Here is a 23122-nt window from a genome sequence, read left to right on the forward strand (position 1 = left end):
TGTAACTGAATTTTAATATCTAACGCCGAAATCTAATGATTTTACGACCGCTTTGCTCATTTCATTTTCAGGCGATGGATACGGTTGCCCAGTCTGTTTCACGGTCAGACAATCAAGTGTGTCCCAATAGTAAATGGACGTGAAGATGGTTCAGGAGGCAGAGAAGGAAATACTGGCATGTATTTCACCGCGGATCAGACATATGATCGAAGCCTTGATGCTTGAAGGAAAAGTTGGTGTGTGTTTTGGGAAGGTTCGAGTGATTGACACACTGACAAGGTAACTGTTTTGATTTCATCAAACGTCAGAAGTGATCCTCATCCGATAATGACATTTCATTGATGAATCAGTTGAGCATTTGTTTAATACAGTCCATACAAAAACTATTTCACCGTCAATATTTCTGGCATTTTGGTCATATTATGTCAACATGTTGAAATTGGTAACTTATCAGAATTGTAATTTACTGTTTTGAAAAGTAGAAACCGGTCAGGGGGTAAATGCTTTGTATTATAGCCAAATAATATTTCATTCTTGGCTCGAAAAATGATCTGACAGGATATTAATATTCATATAAATATAAGAGAATCTATTTTCAGTTGCGCCTCAGTTCACACGTACCCCAACTGCGACAGGTTCAAGCTTATCGTACCATATGCTGGCCAGTCCATCACATGCAAGTGTATATTTGAATTAATTGTAATGACTTATTTCCTGTTCATTGCCATGAGAGAGTTTGGAAATGAATAAAAGAATACATTCTGCACTGAAAAATAATGTGTTTTCATCTGGTTGAGTTAATTTCCTGCATCAAGTGCGTTGCAGGGCAACATATTCCTCTTTTTTTCCACAGCTTTCTGATGCTGAACCTGGTAAAACTTACAATATGATGTGGCTGTTGTAATATTTCAGTTGTAATGGGAGTATGTTTGATGTTTTAGGGGAAGTATTGTTTGACTGCAACCATCCGAAGGATCCTCCAGATTTCATATTTGGCCCAGATGATGATGAGTTTTGTCCAAATTTGGAAGATCTACAGGTATGTTACAACACTGATGCGCTGTTTATAGTGGGATGGAGGTAATGTATTCAGTGCAGCTTTGAACAGTTGTCATGTCAGTTGAATGTGGGAGGAAAATGTCAAGTAATGCAGGTCGTAGAAACCCAATAAAATCGTGGAAGGTTTTCCCGCTGTTACACCAACAAACCAGGGATCATATTTTGAGCAAAGATAATATTCAAACACTTGGGCAACAGCTATTGGCTGGGCTAAGGGATTGTCTGATCCAGCCTGCACCACACTATCATTCAGGTAGAATATTGCTGAATACAGGCATACAAAAACATACAAAACAAAGGCAGTCTATATTTCCACTTCAAAGCTTTGAAAGTAAACTGGCAGGAATACTGTCTGTACATTCTCTTAAAGGTGGGGCGGTGGGGTAGCTCAGTGGTTAAAGCGTTCGCTCGTCACGCCGAAGACACGGGTTCGATTCCCCCCATGGGTACAATGTGTGAAGCCCATTTCTGGTGTCCCCCGTGATATTGCTTGAATATTGCTAAAAGCGGCGTAAAACCATACTCACTCACTCACTCACTCTTAAAGGTATTGCTTTTTGATATTTTGTCAGTGTTTGCATGACTGGGACTATGATGACTCGCGATCGCTGTTGGAGATGGTGTCAGAACTACTGGAGAAGTATCGTCTACATCAGCAGACGTTGATAGAGAAGAGCTCACGACTCAGTTTTGACTTCTCCTCACTCATGCTCCAGGAAGAAATCACACCAACAGATGTCGAGATCATGCTTTCTAAGAATGAGGTAAAGTACTGATGAATAATTATTGTGTTTGCTTTCCTTGTTTCAGTGATTGGGATTGGCTCATGTGAAATTATCTTCAGTAAACATAGTTCTTGTGTATACTGCATTCCTCAGATATTCTTGCTTCCTCTGGGGCGGTGGGGTAGCCTAATGGTTAAAGCGTTTGCTCGTCATGCCGAAGACCCGGGTTCGAATCCCCACATGGGCACAATGTGTGAAGCCCATTTCTGGTGTCCCCCGCCGTGATGTTGCTGGAATATTGCTAAAAGCGGCGTAAAACCAAACTCAGTCAGTCAGTCAGTCTTGCTTCCTCTATATGAGGAATATGGACATTGAACCCGTGTAGATTTGAGGTCACAGATGTCCATCTGCTATGGGGAATGTTGCACGAGACATATTGCTGATGTAATTAGAATATTCGTTGATCATTGATAGCTGTTTTCCCTCTCACTGAACCAGGATCCAGGTCATGCCTTAATTTCTTAGTTAAACATTGCTACTTCACTGAAAAGAGGATATTAAAATTCATGGGCAATGGAGGTATGTAGTGTAGACACCTGTAATATTTTGCTGGTGGAGGTATGAACTGACAATGACATGGAACATGACTGACTGCAGAAATGACTTGTTGGTCAGATGGGACAGTCCATCTTGAGCATTGTCAGTTTGATCAGTTTGATTGTTGATGGAATAGAACTATCCAATGTGATTATCATTTGCAAAAGTGACTTATGCCCCTGAAGATCTGGGTTAGAATGGCCTTCAGCACTCCATGCTTCTTGTAAGAGGTGTCTAATGGCTTGCTGACTTGGTTGATGTGCTTGAGGTCAATCACTGGATTGTCTGGTCCAGGCTCAATTATTTACAGACTGCTGCCATACAGCTGCAGTGTTAAACAACAAACAGTATTTGACTAAGACTATTTCTCATGTTTTAACTATCACATTATTTCATCTTGCCCTATGCTGCTTCTATTGTTTATGTTTCATCCAATGTGTGTAGTTACTAAATTAACTCAATGCTATACCTTTTTCCTTTACAGCATGGCAAGATGGGGTCAGTGAAGTTCCTTGTGAAATTGTCCATAGATTTCTCAAAGATTCCGGCATATTTAACAAAGGTAGCTCTCATTTTAATTATTTGAATTTGACACTAAAATTTAACTGCATTTCAATCAACAATAAATATTTGTCCATATATTTTAGGGTCTGTCATTTGACCTGTAGTTTTTGTTAGTAACAACTCTTTTTGAAGATGGTCATGTTCAGTGACATGTTTGATTGCGTATCAGTATAAATAATACTCATCACTTGAAATGTGTGTACTACCCGTGAAGGTCTGGGTTAGAATTGATCTTCAGTAACTCATGCTTATCGTAAGCGGCGACTAACGGGATCGGGTTTCCAGGCTCGCTTTCTTGGTTGACACATGTCATCGGTTCCCATTTTGCGCAGATCAATGCTCATGCTGTTGATCACTGGATTGTCTGGGCCAGACTCGATTATCTGCAGACCGCCGCCATATAGCTGGAATATTGCTGAGAGTGGCATAAAAGTAAACTCACTCACTCACTGTATGTACACTTAAGTACATTTATGTATATCTGTGTATAAATATATGTGTGTGTTGTTTGTGTTTTCAGGACAACCCGGGAGAAGACTCGGCAATGTTGTTGTTAAGTCTTCCATCTCCAGAGAGTTCACGAGTCACACCCCAACTGTTCCTGTCACCCAAAGTAGAACAGTAGGTGCCTTTCAGGCATATTGCTGATGTTATGCAAAGTAGAACAGAAGGTTGCATGGTTTTGCGATAGGTTGCACCAGTGCGGGCCAGATATGTTTCACCTGTTGTTCACTAGTAACTATTATCATCACAATTTTCTATTGATGCATGAACACAAGCTTATGGTGTAGGCAGAATCATACAGTTCACTCAAATATGTGAATGAAACTGAATGGCCAAATTTAGTAACTTTGTATATGAAACCCACCAGAGATTTGTCTTCTTCGTACCTCAGTGACTTGTTTGAGTAAGTGAGTGAGTTTAGTTTTACGCCGCACTCAGCAATATTCCAGCTATGTGGCGGGGTCTGTGAATAATTGAGTCAGGACCAGACTATCCAGTGATCAACAGCATGAGCATTGATCTGCGCAGTTGGGAACCGATGACATGTGTCAACCAAGTCAGCTAGCCTGGCCACCCGATCCTGTTAGTCGCCTCTTACGACTTGTTTGATGTTCTTGAACTGTTTTCACGTGATTGCAGCGCCCTAGGTGGATCATCCAGTCTGCGGATACCCAACTTTGTATCAGGAACACCCTTAGGGGATTATGTGCATAAAGTATGTCAACTGTTGAAAAACAAGGTACGTAGTCAACGTAGGTATCAGAAATCTTATTGTATGTGAATAAGACAGTAATCTCCCCTTGAGGCATCGGATTCACTGACTAACTAAGTCAGAAATATGGCAGACCAATAAAATTCCAGTTTATTTAAAATCAATGGCGAGTTTAATCGTCATGCTTTCAAATGCAGACACAACTGCATGTTTGAAACAGTATGCTGAATGCCTTATTTGCTCTGGAACTACTGGTACATGGCACACGTTGTCCTGGCCATTGCACTGGCTACGCTATTCAGTAAAGTTAGGCAACATTTGTCTCCCGAGTTTAGTGGGTGACCGTGTTGGGCATGTTGACACGTGAAAGTTTCGGGGGTTTGTCCTCACAATAGTAGATCCAGCAAATGTAGCATCTTCACAGACAAGTGACAAGTTCAAAATATGCCTCATTTCATCCATCAGTGAATGGGTACCCAGTAGGATGATATGGTAATGTGGCTGTTAGTCTTCTGTCACATCACAAGCAGTTTGTAAAATGTACGTTATTAAGCACAAACAGTGAGACTTAAGTTGAAAACTTTTAATAAAATTTGAAACAAAAATATACATGCAATACATCCAGCCATAATCTCACGCTACAGATCAACACAAAGTATCGTCATATAAACCTGTATAGCGATAAACATTATAATGAAATGTATGAACCTTCAGTGATAGAAGTAACACACAAAGCAGGAGTGATTATTGTTTGTTTCGTATTTTTAGTTTCGTATCACTGGGCTGTGCTCATAACTACTGTTTTTGTGTACTCCCCTGGGAGCTGAGAATGAAAATCGAGTGCACACCAATCCATAGACCAGGCTAATAATGAATGGTGAATGGTGACCAGTAGTGAATAGAATCTCTCTCATTATTGATAGACCAATGTGACATTAAATTCTCTGTAAGTAGGAGAATCGTGAGATGAAGTTGGTGACATGACTTTTGTAACAAAGCCTTGATGGACAGAGCACAAGTCTGATCGGCTGGACATTGGTTTCAAATCACGAATAACACTCCCTCATTGGATGGTTTACAGGTGGATATAGTGATACAAGGCCACGACAAGAAGAAGGAGTACCTGGCTTCCTTCTTAAGCCTGTATGGCAGGTGAGTCTCAGTGTAGTCATCACAGCCCTGACTGAAGTTTTACCAGACTGAACTACAAGCACAACATGGACTACTTAGAACATGTACAAAGGGAAAATACCTTAGAAGGAACTTCCATATTTATGTCTTTATGAGGCATCAACTGAAGAAACCATGGTCACTCTGTAGCATGGTAGATTTATGCAAAGGGTGCACACCATTTCTTATGTTATTTTTATACTGAATAAATACATAAATGTTACCTTTTTATGAATTTTTATATATTCCAAAGATTCCCACCGTAATAAATTCAAGGGCTGGTTATTAATCATTAGCAAAGAGATAAAAACTATACAAAATCAGTGACATGTTAATGGACAATAGTGTAACACAAGCCTTACACATTCTATTAATAGATAATCAGGAAACAGTCGTTTATTAATAGCTCTTCTAGTTATGAGATGTGGAACAGTTCTATTATCGGCTGTTGATTTCTGCTGCAGCTCAGTGTTAATGGTATGTTGATATGTCCCACCTATTTTCTTGTACTTCTGTTTCAGATCGGTTCTTGAATATGACATGGAGAACTTTAACAAGATGTCATACCTGTTTGAGTGGAATGACTTCTTCTTTGTAATCATTAGTAAGTAGAAGTCATTGTTCCAGAATATGTAGTCGTCAATAAGTAGTGAAAGATACCTGTTATGGATAAAAGCAGTGTAATTCTGCAGGTAGATCAACATTGAGGTTTAATATACTGATCTTGAGGCTCAGGATTTAAATACTGTAGCAGCAAGTCTCAAGGAGGGCTCGAGCACCCTTTAATGAAATGTATGAAAGACTTTCAGTGCATTCTGATGCATAGAATCATTTGAGATGAATCACTTCACTGTCAAGGAGTCTGTGTAATAACTATGTTGTTAAAAGTAAAAAGACTCTCTCACTCTGCATAGACATTATTGTCATTAATGTCAACCAAGACCATTTTACATAAAAGTAACATTAGTACAATTTAACATATAACTATTGTTTTCCACACATGTCAGGAAGGTTATGCTTTCAGATATATACCAAAGTTTTCAGTGTTTACTATGCGGCCATACCAATTTCTCATAGGTAATTTTACCTGCTGCAACACTCCATTGATGTGAAGTCATGATGTTCTATAACAGTGATCTGTATCATGTGTTTTGTATGATAAAAAGGGGTCAGAATATCCGTATGTAGCATATACATCAGTAAGGTGTTTGTATTTCAGTTGAGATGCCACTCTTCTTCCCCAAAGAGCAGCCAGTGTTCACGTTTCAGTCTATATACCACGAACACAAGGGCAAACCATACACGGAATCCTACCACGACTACCCCTACAGCCCTCGCTGGAGTGGCACCGAGATGGCCGAGAGGGCAAGGTGAACTGCTGTTTGTCCAGACTTCCACTGAGCCATCTAGGCTTTGACATTTCCAGTTTCTTGATTTACAGATATCAGTGTATGAAATAAGGCCTGTCCGACCTCCCGAGACGGGCTAGATTTCTGCCGTACGGTCTAATTTTACAGCTAGCCAGCCCGATGGACGGGTGAAAAAATATATTCAGATAACGTGTCCACTGGCACTGTCTATGTAGTATTTAAGAGGGTCTGGTTAAATCTCTTCTGGGCTGGTAAGTTTTTGAAGTTACCATCCCAGATGTCTGGCTGGGGTTTTGGCTTATTTCATACACTGCAGATGTCTATTTTTGCAGTTTAACAGACGTAGTATGCTATGGGCCTTTTTGTGCCCCCACTGGATCTGTAACATAATTCTATGTTGAAGTATACTGAGTTGCAATAGTTTTAACAGTACTAATGTTGGGATTCTGTGTTGAGTTGTACAAATATCTGTTTCAGTTGTACTAAATTGTTTCATGTCCTTTCAAGGTGATTTATTCTTTTTTCAGATCATTTATTCTTGACACAGTAGGAGTCTTCCAGAGGACTTCAGTGCAGAATGGACAGTTTTGAGATTGCCATACACTTAATTTTCAACAACCTTAGTGCAATGCGACTTCCACAGTCTTCGGTGCTCAGTGGCTCCCAACACAAGAGAAAAATCAGGATTTGACATTTTTATCTGAAAGAAGATTCCACATCCTCTGTAACATTTTGCCATCTGAATTTGAGATGCTTACTTGTGCGTCATGCATAAGAATGTTCAGGTGGGTGGGTGTTGGGGGTTCATCAGCTTGATGTCGACCAAGTCATCAATTCACTTAACCACTGATAACGATGTGATTCTTGCAGTGCCAACAGTGACCCCTCAGTTCTTAGCTTTACAGCGGAAGCTCTTAAAGGGAGTGTTTCTCTTTATTGTGACATGTGACTCACTGCAGTGCATGAATGAGATATATTATATGATACGTGCTATTAGATATACTTGTTCATGAATGATCCAACATTTTTATGACTTGGATCAGTTGTGAACTTTTTGTACGTTTGTAACTTAGTTTTACTTACTGACGAATAACACTAAAATGTCTTAGTTGTGATGGGGAATCAGGACATACCTTTAAAAGTAACATCAGGAATGATGGGGTAGTGCAGTGGTTAAAGTGTTCGCTTGACATGCTGGAGTCCTGGGTTTGTACCTCACATGATGTATGAAGCCCTAGGTCCCCTGCTGTATTATTGCTTAAATATTCTGAAATATTCCCAGTTAAAAGCCACACTCACTCTCACACCAAGTAATATCATTGTGACAACCCAATCAATTGTTCCATGATCTCTTTCATTCAATGATTTCCCTTAACTAAGTACAGCTAAGTGGTTGTAACCGAGGATATTTTAAGCTTTAAGTTTGCAGAACCAATTACCAGTGCTACAAACTGTCACTGTGCAATGAAAGCGGACATTTGACCGATCTGTGAGTGAACTGATAAAATACAAAAAACTTATTTAGAAACATCAGTTTCACAAGTACATTATTAGAAACCATATTATAAAAACCAATAAACTGAATATGGGCATTAATGTATGTTCTATGTTCATTCCACCAGCTGGTTAATTAACAGATATGAAGTCATATGCTTTAATGAAAAATTGACTTTTTTTCTGTAAGTATGTATGCACCTCCATAATAAGTGAAGACCAGAATGACGTAAAGTTTATCATGTTGAATTGCTATTTTTGTGGATGTGATTGAGATGGTATACGTGACAACTCCGGATCCTGACCACTGATCTATTTGGTTGCCTCTTAAGGACCTGTGGGACTTATTCTGACCTGGAATCCCCCTGAGGGAAAGGTATCGTACAAGGGATTTGAAACAAGCATACTTTCAATCACAAACAGTATTTTATTTCATTTGCTTTTGACTCTTGAATATCTTTGGGCAGGAGGATCCTCACAAGAACACAAGGTCCTTGTGTTGTCTTGGACTGAGAGCATACATCATAATCTACGTGCAATAATTAAGGTTATCCCGTTTTGATGTAATACAAGTATAGTTCTAGAAGCTTGATGAGTTAACATTAGGAGACCTAAACTGTAATAGTAGGGCATTACTAGCTTCTGCCAACTACCATGGAAGTCTTACAGGCTTGTTGATGTATAATTTCACTGTCAGATCCGGAAATAAAATATATAGTCTCTTTATAACATAAATACTTAATTTTAGATATACAAGAAAGATTTATGATGAAGAATAGTTATTAATATGTGTTCATAGTACCTCCGCACCTCAAAGACTGCAGTGGTGGTGTTAGTGCTTGCTTATTAGCGAAGCCGTATGATTACAAATTTACCTTGATCATGTTTTTAGGTTCGTCAGCAGGAACAACTGTTCCGGTATTTCACCAATATTGGTAAATGTGTGAGGACTGCATCAGTTTGACCATTGCCATGTGGGGATTACATGAAACACTGTTCAAATCGTCTTGAAGTCTCACCACCACACTCTTATTGCTTGTAGCAAGGCATGCAGTTGATCATCAAAGCTATACGCAAACGTCATATTAACACCAGTGTATCAATCTTGCTTATGTAAAGTGATGTAGAAGCCAGCTTTCTTCCACTCGTATATATCCACAGATTTTATTGATCGGTATTTTTCACGAGATAAAAAACGAGAACCATTCTATCAAACATACCCTGGAAATGTATGTAAAAACGCCATGGAAAATACGTGAGACATCTTGTGTCACTAATGCATTCAATTTGGAAATAGTTTTTGGTTTTTATCTGCTAAAGCCTGGAATGTCATAACTGTTGAGCAAGAGTCGTATTCAACCTGTGCAGAAAGGGCATGCTTGATTTTACTTGAAATGTAGATATTTGTCGGGAGTTACTTGAACATTGCTCAACATAAAGTTGAATATTGGAGGTTGAAGCCTTCCTTCTTGTCATACTGTCCTTTGGACAGTTGGTTATTTTTTACTCTGAATCTTTGATGATAGATATATATTTTAAATGATGCGTTTTAACTTGTCTCGGGCAGTGGGGTAGCCTAGTGGTTAAAGCGTTTGCTCGGGACCCGGGTTCGATTCTCCACAGGTACAATGAATCCCATTTCTCGTGTTCAACGCCTTGATATGGCTGGAATATTGCTACAAAGTCACTCGCTTTACTCCCTGGTCTCCTATACATGTATTTGTAGTTAATGCGGGTCATCCCATGGAAGGGCATTGGCTTTGTGGCCAATGTAGAACGATCTCAGATCATCAATATACCTGAAGCTCGAGTTAGAATATATAATCAAGACTTTGGGGGCAAATTCCTTTCTTTTTGAATTTGCTAATCAGATACAGAAATTCCGTTTCGTATGCATAGAAGAGACCGGCAACCGAGTGATTTTTAGACGTCTCAAGCAGGATGTCCCAATTTTCGATGTCTCCAATTCCACATTGTACCATATTTCAGTTATATCACGGAGGGTGAAAGAAAAACCGAAACTGATGCGAATCAGGAATTCAGACCCACACTTGTGGAACTCATTAGCGGGCTCCTCATTTCTGTGGGCGCTTATTTTACCCACTGTATTACCGTTTTTATAATGTAAACCAAATTTTGTGTGTTTTCATATATTTATCCATATCTTGTATGGTCATGTTCTGATTTACAGTTTAGTCCTGTGCACCAATTTCTGGATTTAATCACTTCATACTTTGAAATCACTTCCAAGCAGTATGATGTGATATCTTCCAGCGAATTCCTTCTGTAATTTGGTGTCTTTTGGACAATACCAAGAACGCAAAGGTCAAATCAAGGTACAATATATAACCCCTTGAACTAATTCAGGTGTCATCAAGAATGTTCTGGAAGCATCACTGGAAGAGGCCGATAGTTGGCCCTAAACAAGGGCTTTACCGTTTCTATTCTGCCTAGACGTCCGAGTGTGTTAACGTTATAATAGTTCAGGGCAAAAGTGTACTTTATTACACTATACGTAGGGGTAGAGCGAACTGTATTTTTTAAGTAATTTGGCCAGCGTAATTGTTTTGGATTTAGAGCATACCCCTGGCATTTGGAATGACCATGTTATCTGCAGAATAGTTCCCTGGTATTCCAGAGAAACTGAGGTGGCCAGACAGGTGGAGCTGGCTTATAGTACACCCACACTGTACAGCATTTGCATGTCGTACAAGGCCCCAGGTAGTCTGATGCTGTTCCAAGATAACACTTCATGACAGGAAAGTCTTGAAGTGACATGGCAGCTACACGACTATATCGTTCAGGATCGGGGTATCATATCTGTAGTTAGGGTCGATGTCTTTGACACGATTCACATTTGCATGAGTGTCCATTACCGTGGTTTATTTAACAACATGGTAACCACGTGGGGCGTTCCTAGAATGCGTCCCCGGCAACCAGCGTTCGAAATTAACGTCGGGCCTTACAACTTAAAACCACTCGGAACCACAGCTTTTGTTTTCTGCAGGTCCTTACGGCCGACAGCTTTTTCATCCCGAAAAACTAAGAGCATTGTTTCCATATTAAAATATAGGGCCTACACATTCTGATCAGGACCCACTACTTTTAATTGTTATGGGTCCTTAGGGCCTGCAACCTTTCTGGGTGAAGGGCAAACACTGCCAGCAACCTAAGTTCGCCTTTAGAGGAGATCAGTGAGTGAGTATGGTTTTACGCCGCTTTTAGCATTATTCCAGCAATATCACGACGGGGGACACCAGAAATGGGCTTCACACATTGTACCCATTTGGGGAATCGAACCCGGGTCTTCAGCTTGAGAGATAAGCCATCTCCGGCAGGTAGGATGTAGCTCATAATGTCGGTCACTTGTTGCCTGTCTCAGGTATTTACAGACCGCAGTAGTATAACTGGAATATTGGTCAGTGCAAACAAACGAACGAACGAAGAGATCCTAACATGTTTGCAGAGCGGTGTTTTAAGTTTTCATTTTTCTTCAGTTTTTTCTTATGTGTACACGTTGAATGAATTCGTGCATGGCAGATACGATTTCTCTCACGTTTGAAATGTAAGACGCAAGACTTCATGGCTTAAGACAGGTTAAATTTAGCAGGAAAGTCGGCGACTCGGTATATATTACCTAGCAAGGTGTACTGACAGATGTGTCAAGATAGCACAACAAGCATCAAACACATTGATTGGTGACGTAAGTTCGCTAAGGTCGAACAGATTGTAGAAGCATAATGAAACGTTGCAAAAGTGTGAAAAAAAGTGTAAACACGTCGTCGTTATTATCATCAAATACCGTATTTTTATCCCCCGCAAGGGGGGTATTAAAATGGACTCCGTCCGTGCGTGCGTGCGTGCGTGCGTCCGTCCGTGCACTTTCGTCTTTTCCGGAGCAGAACTCTAAAACCGTTCACTATTTCTTCACCAAACTTGGCACATAGATAGATCTGGTGGTGTACTGGTGCCTTTTGGTAGTTTTGGAATTCTGAATAAGATATTTTTTTGGCATTTCCATGGCAACAATTTCGACTTAGACTGAAATTGATGGTAGTGCTCTTTCCGGAGCAAAACTCTAAAACCGTTCTCTATTTCTTCACCAAACTTGGCACATAGATAGATCTGGTGGTGTACTGGTGCCTTTTGGTAGTTTTGGAATTCTGAATAAAATATTGTTGGCGTTTCCATGGCAACAAGTTTGACTTAGACTGAAATTAGTGGTAGTGCTCTTTTCCGGAGCTGAACTCTAAAACCGTTCACTATTTCTTCACAAAACTTGGCAGATAGATTGGTCTGGTGGTGTACTGGTGCCTTTTGGTAGTTTTGGAATTCTGAATAAAATATCTTTGGCGTTTCCATGGCAACAAGTTTGACTTAGACTGAAATTAGTGGTAGTGCTCTTTTCCGGAGCTGAACTCTAAAACCGTTCACTATTTCTTCACCAAATTTGGCACATAGATAGATCTGGTGGTGTACTGGTGCCTTTTGGTAGTTTTGGAATTCTGAATAAAATATTTTTGGCATTTCCATGGCAACAAGTTTGACTTAGACTGAAATTAGTGGTAGTGCTCTTTTCCGGAGCTGAACTCTAAAACCGTTCACTATTTCTTCACCAAACTTGGCAGATAGATTGGTCTGGTGGTGTACTGGTGCCTTTTGGTAGTTTTGGACTCCTGAATAAAATAGTTTGGCGTTTCCATGGCAACAAGTTTCACTTTGACTGAAATTGGTGATAGTGCTATTTTCTGGAGCAGAACTTTGAAAACCTTTCAATACTCCCCTTCCACTTTTCTATATACACACCTAAATATTTGACATAATCATAACTCGTAGACATAATCATGAAGAGTATTTTGCCATTGCGGGGGATATTGATGACTTTGTCTTCTTGTCTCAGTTAAAGGGGCAGTGGGGTTGGGTGCTGGTTCAAGCGTTCGTTCGTCACGCCGAGCTCCCCGATACATTTGCTTTGGGTCTCCGCCATGCTGCTGCTGGAATGTTGCTATAAAGCTACTAATTTCCAGATTCGCGTCCCAACTTTGATAGTCATCAGAAGTATGCTTTTAAGAGGAATTTAATTTATTATCTACTGCATCAGTGATATATAGGTCTGTGCAATCAATATCTACCGCATCAGTGATAATATATATGTCTGTGCAATCAATATCTACCGCATCAGTGATATATATATATATGTCTGTGCAATCAATATCTACCGCATCAGTGATATATATATGGCTGTGCAATCCGTAAACTCCAACCCAGGTCGTCAAGGTGATAGAGGTGGTTAATGTATTCCATAGTTACCACCCTGATTAAACGTTCGAGTACGGTCTGCTTTAGATAAAGCAAATCAAAACTAATCAGCGGATTCTGACACGCCGAAGGGGCGAAACTCTGGATGCGTCTTGGACGACAGTGTCACTCATGTTACCGTCATTTGAATTCAAGACAGTGGCAGGTTGGAAGTTAAAAAGTACATACATCGTTGTCCTAGGAAATATCTGACAAATGTTTCTCCCACGCTGTGTTTTCTGATTGTTTTCGCCAGTTTGACAGCTAAATATCTCGAATCTCTTCACGGAAGATAAACTTCCACATTGTTTTCGAGACATCTCCAAGTGATGATTTCAATCTGAACAGTGACTCGGATACCAACTTACACGACACCAAGTAATCATGTCGGTTGATATAATTTAATACCTCTACAGATAGTTTGTGCGTGGTCAATCTCATACGTCCATCTGATCAGAGCCTCCAAGGCTGCACGTCTCCTCAAAGATCACGCAAAAGAAATGCGCTAAGTAGTCTTGTACTGGAGACCTGAACAGTAACATCTCAGAATGTCAGCCAGATTAATATTCCTCATCGTCTTGAGTGTTCCAGCGGTTACCCCTCAGTTCTCATTTTCCAAACCAGCTTTCGTGGCACCTGCGAAAACAACCGCTACATCTCCAGGTGCAAAGAAATCCAAAAGCAGTACATTTTCCAGTATAGACACCCAGGACGTTAAATCCAACAGTTTTGACCTCTCGGAAAGTGTATCTCTCATAGCAAGCGAGGATAATTCAGGGACGTTTACACTGGACAGCTGCAAGAGCCAATGTTTGCAGGAGGACCTGTGTGCCGTCGCTGTACACTGTGAAGCAGAGGCTGGTGCACCTTGCATACCGCCGGCCTGTATGAGGTTTACCATCAGGGGCATGGGGCATTGCTATATGTATCAGATGTCCAGCGCAGGAGCAGCAGCATCGTCCATCCAAGATACAGATACCTGCAACTTCATGGTCTACCGTAAGGAATGCTTAATAATGAATTTTCTTTTTTTTTCACGGATCTGAAATGTTGGAAAATCATAAATTTGAGAACGATATTAGCCTGTTAACTAATATCGGTAATAGCATAAATGGTTAGAAAGTAATACTCGCCTTATAACATCTTTTAAATATCAACAACTTTACGGATGTTGATAACGAAGAATAGTACCCAATCAATTAAAATCCTTCACTTGAGAGTCTGACAGAGGTAATTTTGTTGTTAAATAATAGCGACAAAACCCTTTCTGACATAACAAATCCAGCATCCATTGTACGATAATATCAACGACTCGTGTTTACGCATTAACATCAAACACTGATGACACCTAGTGTTTCTTGGGAGATGAGAGTACCCTGCTGAACTGATGGCACTATTCACAAACACGTGCCAAAAGCAAGTCAAGCGTTTCCCTGCAAAACACGGGATCAGATTGTACAAGTCAACACAGGGAATTAACTTGGTGCACTGGTCATTGGTGCATCAAACATGTCTTTAATAGAACGTTACGAACGCTGAATCTTAAACCATGATCAAACAACTTTTAGATAAGAGTAGTATGCCTCTCATTGATAACGGACCCGGGTTAGAATTGGTCACCAGCAACCCGTGCTTGTCGTAAGAGGCGACTAACGGGATCGCTGAATTGGTTGATACACGTCATCATATCCCAGTTGATCGATGCTCATGCTGTTGATCACTGGATCATCTGGTCCAGACTCAATTATAACTCTTTGATGACTTCCTGGAAGAGCATGCTCGATAGGTTGGGTGAATTGATCGTAAGCCTCATAAAGCAGCTTTGGCTTACACCCCAGAGTGAGAGGAGAATGAAAATCGATTGCAAATCGATCCATTGAATAAGGTAATAATATGCAACTTTAGGCATTCTTCAATGTGTAGTTATGTTCTTCCAATCGATTTCAAATGTTCTATATCGATTTAAAATGTTCACGGTGAGTTGCAGGTCAACCTCCTCAATTCTATGAAGTAACTTAATTTCAAAGACATCTCTTAATCAAGAACGGTATAATACTGCATGCCTCTAAATACGAATAACTCCCAAGGGCGACAAGACTACATAATGTTTTCTTTTATTCTTTTTGTTAGATCCCAACTGTCGGAGTTCGGCGCCAACACTAGCTAATGCGAACTCGAACCTCCGTGTGTTTAAGACTGGTGGCTTGGTAGAGGTGAAGTACGCCTGTAGACCTGGTCATATCGTTAAAACATTTGGGTCAGCCGTCGCCACATGTGACAAGAATGGTGTATGGATTGAACCCACTGTTGTATGTGACAGTAAGTACAATGTGACATGTGACAGTAAGTTGTGTTGTATGTGTTTCTTTTGTCTTATATTTTGTGTTTATTTATTTTGTGTGTGCGGTCATGTGTACGTGTATGTGCGATGTGCCTTGTAAAATTGAATATCTTAATTGTTGGATTTCGTGTTCTAATAATGATGACATATTCTGTCAATTCTCTCTGCCGGATACATCCTATTTACCTATGTGTCTTCGTCCTCCAGGTGAGCGAACATCCAACACCGGCCCCAGTTCCGGAGGGCTTGGACAGGGACCAATGTTCAACAAAAAAACGAGATAAATCCAATTGGCACTGGTAATTATTAACTTATTTACCGTTACACGTTCAAACCATTCCAATGATCTCTTCTGAAATTGCGAGGTTTCAGTTCCAGAATGAGGATAGACCACCAGCACGGTAAGGTGCTGGAATGGTTATGTCTGTACCTCCAGGCGAGTCTATGGCTCCACAACAGTAGTTCTGAAACACACTGTACTGGCTAGCGAACAGTTATCGCCGCTGTGCCAATACATCAGTATCACACGTGCCCAGTTCCGGTCAGTTACATTTCTGGTATTGTTTCCCCATGGTATTTGACAACAATAAAGGACAGCAAAAGAAAATTATTCACTGTAAGTAACATAAGAGAAAAATTAAAGATGACGTTATGAATGATGTATAATATTTTTAACTTAGTCGGTTGATGCCCCACTACCTATATAATAACAAGTTCAAGTTCACAAGACATCTGTTGTTTCATTCCCTATCAATCTACTGTAAAAGAAACACTCAAATAGTCACACAATCAATTATTCGAGGTTACTGTATGATATAGATATATATATATTATTCCACGAATGGCATGAGAAATTCGGAATGGCGATAACTGTTACAGTTAGTTGTCAGAAAACATTTATTTATACCGCCATGATTCCCTTCCGCCGCGTTATATAAAAACATGATCGGCGGCAGTGAACGGGCTGGACACATCGGTGAATAGCTAATTAAGTATCATAATTAATTCTGTTTAATTAATTTAACAAACGGCGGAGTACGTTTGTAAATACCGCTAAAATATGGTGATAACTGTTTGGTAGCCAGTAACCAACTTTCAGATTCACTGCTCCCTTATTGACCAGTGATTCACCAACTTAGTTTTGTCCCTAATAGACGGCACCCTGAAGGTTCCGACAAACCGATATCCCAGATACAGAATTGGAGGGCATCGTTTGTATATGTTTCCGGAAAATAGAAAGTCCCCACGATCCAAGGATATCTTTGATCAGGCCTCGTGCAATCGGCCTCGTTGTGTCTCATCGAATGGGTGAACCAGGGATTTACCTGCTAAGCTTGAATATCGCTGACTGAATAGTAAAATAACATTTAGTCACTTCTGTGGACAAAACACTCCAATTCTTTCGCCTCCAAGATATTGTACATCATGTAAATCTAAAGGTCTTACCTATATTGAAGATGAATTTCATGTACTGTTCATTTGTGAATCCTATTCACAACTAAGAGAGAGGTTTATTACAAAATGTGTTAAAAAGTCTTATACAGTATATTCTTTAGCAAATCGTTTCAAGAATACTAATGAAGACACTGTAAAATCTGTTGCCTTGTATCTATTTTATGTTAAAAGGATTATTATAAACACACTTGAATGATCATTGTGCCCCTGACTACACTGGAATTTCATTGTGAATGTATTTTGGGCCTACGGCCTTTTACTGGAAATAAACTCTGTCTGTCTGTCTGATCAGAGGTATATATCATTGTTTCTATTCCAGATGGCAGCGGTAGCGGAGAGGGATCAGGTAAGATAGTCCTTGTTTTCTGGCTGGAAGAATCATCAATAATTATTTATATTGTGCAGGGGGTGGGGAGAAATTATTGGAGAGCTTGCCGAATGTCCTGTTTGTCTTCAACACAATCTCGCTCACTGTCACCAGGTACGTTGACAGGCAGGTCATGATAAGGTCATTATGTATTGTTCATAGTCGGAACATGGCTTGAAAATAAGTTGTGAACATGCTCATAAAGGGCCTCCACGAGTAGTACACATGTATCTCTTCATCTTGACATGTAAATATCCAGTCCGGTGTGTATTTCATATGTGATATTTACACTACTGTTCAACTGTATATATACTTCTCGTCAAAAGTTTAGACTCACTAGTGTAAACATAGCCACTTACTTCAGGCAACTGTTCTAAACTAAATTAATCAAATATTCCATACTGTTTAAAGGTACTGTTTACATATGAACTGATGTATTGTAAAACAAATTCATAACGTTGAAAATATTGGCGAATTCTTAACAAAACTTTACACCAAAACGCAGCTTATCACATGCATACACGATATTTGCACTCGCTTTTCAGCAATTTGATCTCCGTGCAATTCATCTGCATAAACTTTGCAGTTGGTTCCCCCAAGTTAGTGGAGAAATCAATCTTTGATGTAGCCACACACACACACACACACACACATATATATATATATATATATATACATATATATATTTATATGTATTCAGACACTTGCAGAGCAAGACGCAATGGTTGCACATTGAATGAATCTGTAGCTCGTTAAGGACAAAGCATACAGACAGTTGCAGGACAAGACACAACGGTTGTACATTGAATGAATCTGTAGCTCGTTAAGGACAAAGTATACAGACAGTTGCAGGGCAAGACGCAATGGTTGCACATTGAATGAATCTGTAGCTCGTTAAGGACAAAGCATACCCACAGTTGCAGGGCAAGACGCAATGGTTGCACATTGAATGAATCTGTAGCTCGTTAAGGACAAAGCATACCCACAGTTGCAGAGCAAGACGCAATGGTTGTACATTGAATGAATCTGTAGCTCGTTAAGGACAATGCATACAGACAGTTGCAGGGCAAGACGCAATGGTTGTACATTGAATGGATCTGTAGCTCGTTAAGGACAAAGCATACCCACAGTTGCAAGACGCAATGGTTGCACATTGAATGAATCTGACGCAATACCGGTTGCACATTGAATGAATCTGTAGTTCGTTAAGGACAAAGCATACCGACAGTTGCAGGGCAAGACGCAATGGTTGCACATTGAATGAATCTGTAGCTCGTTAAGGACAATGCATACAGACAGTTGCAGGGCAAGACGCAATGGCTGCACATTGAATGAATCTGTAGCTCGTTAAGGACAAAGCATACAGACAGTTGCAGGACAAAACGCAATACATTGAATGGTCTGCAGGGACAAAACGCAAAAAACAAAACGCAAAAACAACAACTACATTTGTTTGGCGTTATTAATTCAGAACTTCTCTAACCTTCAGACGACGGCAGTGGCGAGACACCACCGTAGGCCCAGCATGGACATCTACACCACGGAGACGACCCGGATGTATCTGGATGTTACTCTACAACTCTATACCATATATGTTAGGCAACAAGATCACAATTACATTTCAGTTTCCCCGCATGACCCGACGATAATGTTAGAATTGCATCAAATATATTTGTATCATTTTTGTGACAAAATATTTCAAGGTAACAACACCAACAAATGTAATCAAAAGAAACACAACTCTCGCGAGAGATCTTTCTACAACTTGGTTTAAAGATTGTTAAACAACCAACAGAGAAATATTCTTTTATCTGTCTAAGTAAACTTAGGCTCAGTATTATTCGCTACACTGCTATTCAGTATAGCAGTGTCACGAATAATACTGAGCTTAAGTTTACTTAGACTGATTCTTTTATGGACCCATACATAACTAACCGTCGTCATAACGTACCTATCCCTTAACAGCGAACAAAGACAATCAAAATTAATAGATGTTTTTAATATTTGGCATCTTCAAAATGAAACATTGCATGCACGCACACGCACGCACGAACACGCACACACGCACATCTTAGCTCGTCTGCCACATGGCATGCATGAACATACACACGGCTGCATCTCAGCTCGTCTGTCACGTAACACCGGGTAAAGTAACTAATATCAACCGACGATCCGACAAGCCGCATCTAACAGTACAGAGAATCCTTTACACTTGACCTCAGCAACAGAAGTATCGGTCTGGTCAAAATCATGAAGCAAGGTTTCGAATTAGTGTCCCTAAAGTGATATTACACGGAAAAACTCATTTCAACTCATTAAACTTCACAGAAATACTTAAGTGAGTTAGTTACACATTCAACACGCCGTTTGTCAGCTGACAGCTATGACATGTGATGCATGTTTATATAAAGGATCTCCTGCTACTTGGCAAGTTAAACCGGTGATTAAACGCTTACTAACCTATTGCCATGACATTTAGTATTAATACCAAGCATTTGGAGAAGAGGCTGTGCAAATAATAAAAAAACTCTTGTCAAGACTCCAGTTTCTTATCATTTTCACTACAGTAAAAAATCAAAAGGAAGCACAGTGTGACTTGTTTTCATCAACGTAGAATATATTTCCATCTCCATATATGATATTATAACCGTACGTATCATTACTGAGACCGTGAAAGTGTGTTGTGAAGTAGCTTAATATTTTGAAAAAACGTTGGATTTAGTTTATAGAATGTATATATGGCTTATTTAAATGTTTGGCATATTCTTAGTCGTTTATTTTCATTTGCCCCTTGTATTTTCACAGCTTACTGAAAACTTTTGAATTTTAAACTTAAAATGCCAAAATCCTCAAATGATTTTAATTTAACACAGAATCGACCCATTTAAAAGTAGGGTTGCTTTATGTAATGTTCAGATAGTGCCTCGATAAAGTCATATCAAAGTTGAAAGTCAAAGAAATCAGTCATTATTTATTAAGCCAGATGTTACACAAAACAGACCCAGAACTGTTTTCGATCAATGGGAAAATATTCGATTATTCGACAACTTTTTAAAGTAATATATACGTAGATTTAAGTATCACATCTACCTGTAAGAAACTGGTGTTCATGCCATTTAACCTCAGCACTATTTGAAGGAAATAGGTATTTTTCAAACAACAAGATCGTACTTCATTCAGTTTTGTTTATATGGTTAAGCTCTCTCATATGATTTACACAAACGCGCGTTGTACATGGAAGATTGGTCATCCTAATCAGATTAATTGTTTAGCTGTTTGATGTGGGATGACGTCATTTATGTGCATATGTGTGTGGATATATTTGTATGAGTTATATTTGCGTGGCTTCCGCTCTCTCTCTCTTCTTCCCCCCGCCCCCCTTTGGCTACTTGTCCTTGTCCAGAATTATGGTCTGCTTATAGTGTCAGTGGTTGCAAGGACTTGGATCAGGAGTGGGCGCAAGAGGAAGGCAGCGTGTCTCTCTTTAACACCTGACACACCGGCCATACTTTACAAGAAGAAATAGTGTATGTTGCTCTCAACCTTTATTGGATTAAACGAGCAACATATGACAAATGACAAGACATAACATGATAAAACAGTAGCCGAATTAAAATTAACATGTTACAAAAAATGAAATGGTTGGTCTCTAAGTAGAAACCCCCCCTTATAAGGTTTACAGGTCTTGCAAGGAAACCCTTCCAGCACCTTCGGCGTTATGTTGTCCAGACTGTTCAGGTTAGTAACCTGATCTACACTACACTAGTGTATATAGGTAATGCTGCTACAGAAGGGATTGGCCATTTGTTTATCGGAGATATGTATTCTAGATACAATAACGCTAGGTTATGTAACTGTAAAATCAATCGAAACAGAAGTACACTAGGCACTATTTAAGGACGTACATATCATTACATGTTTGTAGCTAGGGTAGGAAATACAAACAAATGATTTATGTATCTCATTTTTTTCGCTTCAGTAAATGTAAAATTGTTTGGGTTGACGTGAAAACAATGATTGTGTATTTGCATTTTCACTGTTGGAGAAGAATCAATGTTTCAGGTACGGAGACTTATAGTATGTATTCAGTGCATTTTATGTGATCGGTTTTATTAACTGTTCATTTGATTTATGTTTTTTTTTTGTATCTGTATGTTTTAGGTCAAAGATGAATGAATGTGAAAAAACATTATGCTTTATTTTCTGATTATAGTTTGTGGCTCCTATTCATGAACAGAAATATAAAATATGCCTTAAATTGCAACTTTAGAAACGCATTTGAACTTTCCCACTCATCAGCAAAACACTCTAATGAACAGTCAACAAAACCTTGATCATTTCGTAACACTTACATGTATGACTCTATGTGAGTGTTTGACAATACACACGTTTACATCGGCGTCCATACCCGTCCAATGTCCCGGCATCTGTGCTATGTAATATGTACCTGGGGTGGCGATAATATATGACATTTACGTGCGTGCACATACAAGTCGGAAGTATATATGGACACTGAACGTTTTCAAACCTTAGAAATAAACATTTCCTTTTCATTGCCTGATACAGATAGTATTAAGAAATTGAACAAATCCAGATGTTTCGCGCACGTTTGACATACAGAGACACGATTGATAAGAAACATAAGCGACATCAATGTATGTCGTCAAAACTGTATGCACGTCTGTAATAGTGTATTTAGTCAGTGCAGATGTCTTCATTTACGTCAAACATACTTCTTGCTTATATCACAGTTAAAAGCGATTTCTTGTAATATTTTCAGTTTAGAGACTCAAGTTAAGTCTACATACTGGTGTTTAAGCTTCCATACCTTGATAACCAGTAGCATGAAGTTGACCCGCATGATGCAACCATCACCTAGTGTAACTTGAAACGTTCGCTCATATTTTGCCAGGACCTTACACTCTGAACACGAAGGAGTTTAGTACTTTCAGTTGGATACATGTAAAGCCACATGTAGAGGGAATTTATTGAGATTGCTTTTGAATTTGAGTTTCTTTTTGAATAGCACCTTTACATGACATTCAAAATAACCATCGCCCAGTCGGCGTTACTTAGATTTCTACATACGGGTGTTTCTAACCATGAAGAAGTAATGAAAATACTATGTTAGACATAATCCAGGATTATTTCAAACCGTTTTGAAACCCAATATGTTAGTCGCCTCTTACAACAAGCATAGGGTGCTTAAGGAATCTACCCCGGATCTCCACAGAAGGGCATATCTCTAAATGGCAAATATGTGTTTTGTGTCCACTTGTGGTTGTGTCACATATGAAATGACTTAATTGATCTTGTGATCTGTGAGTTGGTTGACTGTGTGTTATCGCATCTCTGCGGGTGGTGTGTTGCTCATAATATCTATCACTGGTTTGTTCGGACCAGATTCGATCTTTTACAACCCTTTCGTAAAATTCATTTGCGAGCAGAAGAAAATATTGAAGAATA

General features: G+C 39.5%; 2 protein-coding genes across 2 annotated transcripts; both read left to right on the forward strand.

The window, feature by feature from the left end:
* Positions 1–89: 89 nt before the first annotated feature.
* On the forward strand, positions 90–8297 carry LOC124287380 (BRISC and BRCA1-A complex member 2-like). Its single transcript, XM_046723905.1, has 11 exons — positions 90–279; positions 600–676; positions 942–1039; positions 1632–1823; positions 2866–2943; positions 3466–3566; positions 4089–4188; positions 5243–5313; positions 5853–5935; positions 6551–6701; positions 7229–8297. Exons 1-11 carry the CDS (start codon positions 134–136, stop codon positions 7290–7292), a joined length of 1161 nt encoding a protein of 386 aa, XP_046579861.1. The 5' UTR covers positions 90–133; the 3' UTR covers positions 7293–8297.
* Positions 8298–13628: 5331 nt separating this feature from the next.
* LOC124287381 lies at positions 13629–20193 on the forward strand. The gene is made up of 5 exons (XM_046723906.1): positions 13629–14492; positions 15624–15812; positions 16042–16133; positions 17609–17635; positions 19146–20193. Exons 1-3 carry the CDS (start codon positions 14042–14044, stop codon positions 16116–16118), a joined length of 717 nt encoding a protein of 238 aa, XP_046579862.1. The 5' UTR covers positions 13629–14041; the 3' UTR covers positions 16119–16133; positions 17609–17635; positions 19146–20193.
* Positions 20194–23122: the final 2929 nt, after the last annotated feature.

Source organism: Haliotis rubra, unplaced genomic scaffold (genome assembly GCF_003918875.1).
Source record: "Haliotis rubra isolate DU_JTF1 unplaced genomic scaffold, ASM391887v1 Scf40, whole genome shotgun sequence".
NCBI classification, from domain to species: Eukaryota; Metazoa; Mollusca; class Gastropoda; order Lepetellida; family Haliotidae; genus Haliotis; species Haliotis rubra.

What these genes read in the sequence shown, in the direction of transcription:
- LOC124287381 (XM_046723906.1), top strand. Translation starts at nt 14,042, where the DNA reads ATGTCAGCCAGATTAATATTCCTCATCGTCTTGAGTGTTCCAGCGGTT. An exon ending in CTGCAACTTCATGGTCTACC is followed by an intron (nt 14,493 to 15,623) that starts GTAAGGAATGCT and finishes TCTTTTTGTTAG; the next exon opens with ATCCCAACTGTCGGAGTTCG. An exon ending in ACCCACTGTTGTATGTGACA is followed by an intron (nt 15,813 to 16,041) that starts GTAAGTACAATG and finishes TTCGTCCTCCAG; the next exon opens with GTGAGCGAACATCCAACACC.
- LOC124287380 (XM_046723905.1), top strand. Translation starts at nt 134, where the DNA reads ATGGACGTGAAGATGGTTCAGGAGGCAGAGAAGGAAATACTGGCATGT. An exon ending in CTGTCACCCAAAGTAGAACA is followed by an intron (nt 3,567 to 4,088) that starts GTAGGTGCCTTT and finishes ACGTGATTGCAG; the next exon opens with CGCCCTAGGTGGATCATCCA. An exon ending in TTCTTAAGCCTGTATGGCAG is followed by an intron (nt 5,314 to 5,852) that starts GTGAGTCTCAGT and finishes CTTCTGTTTCAG; the next exon opens with ATCGGTTCTTGAATATGACA.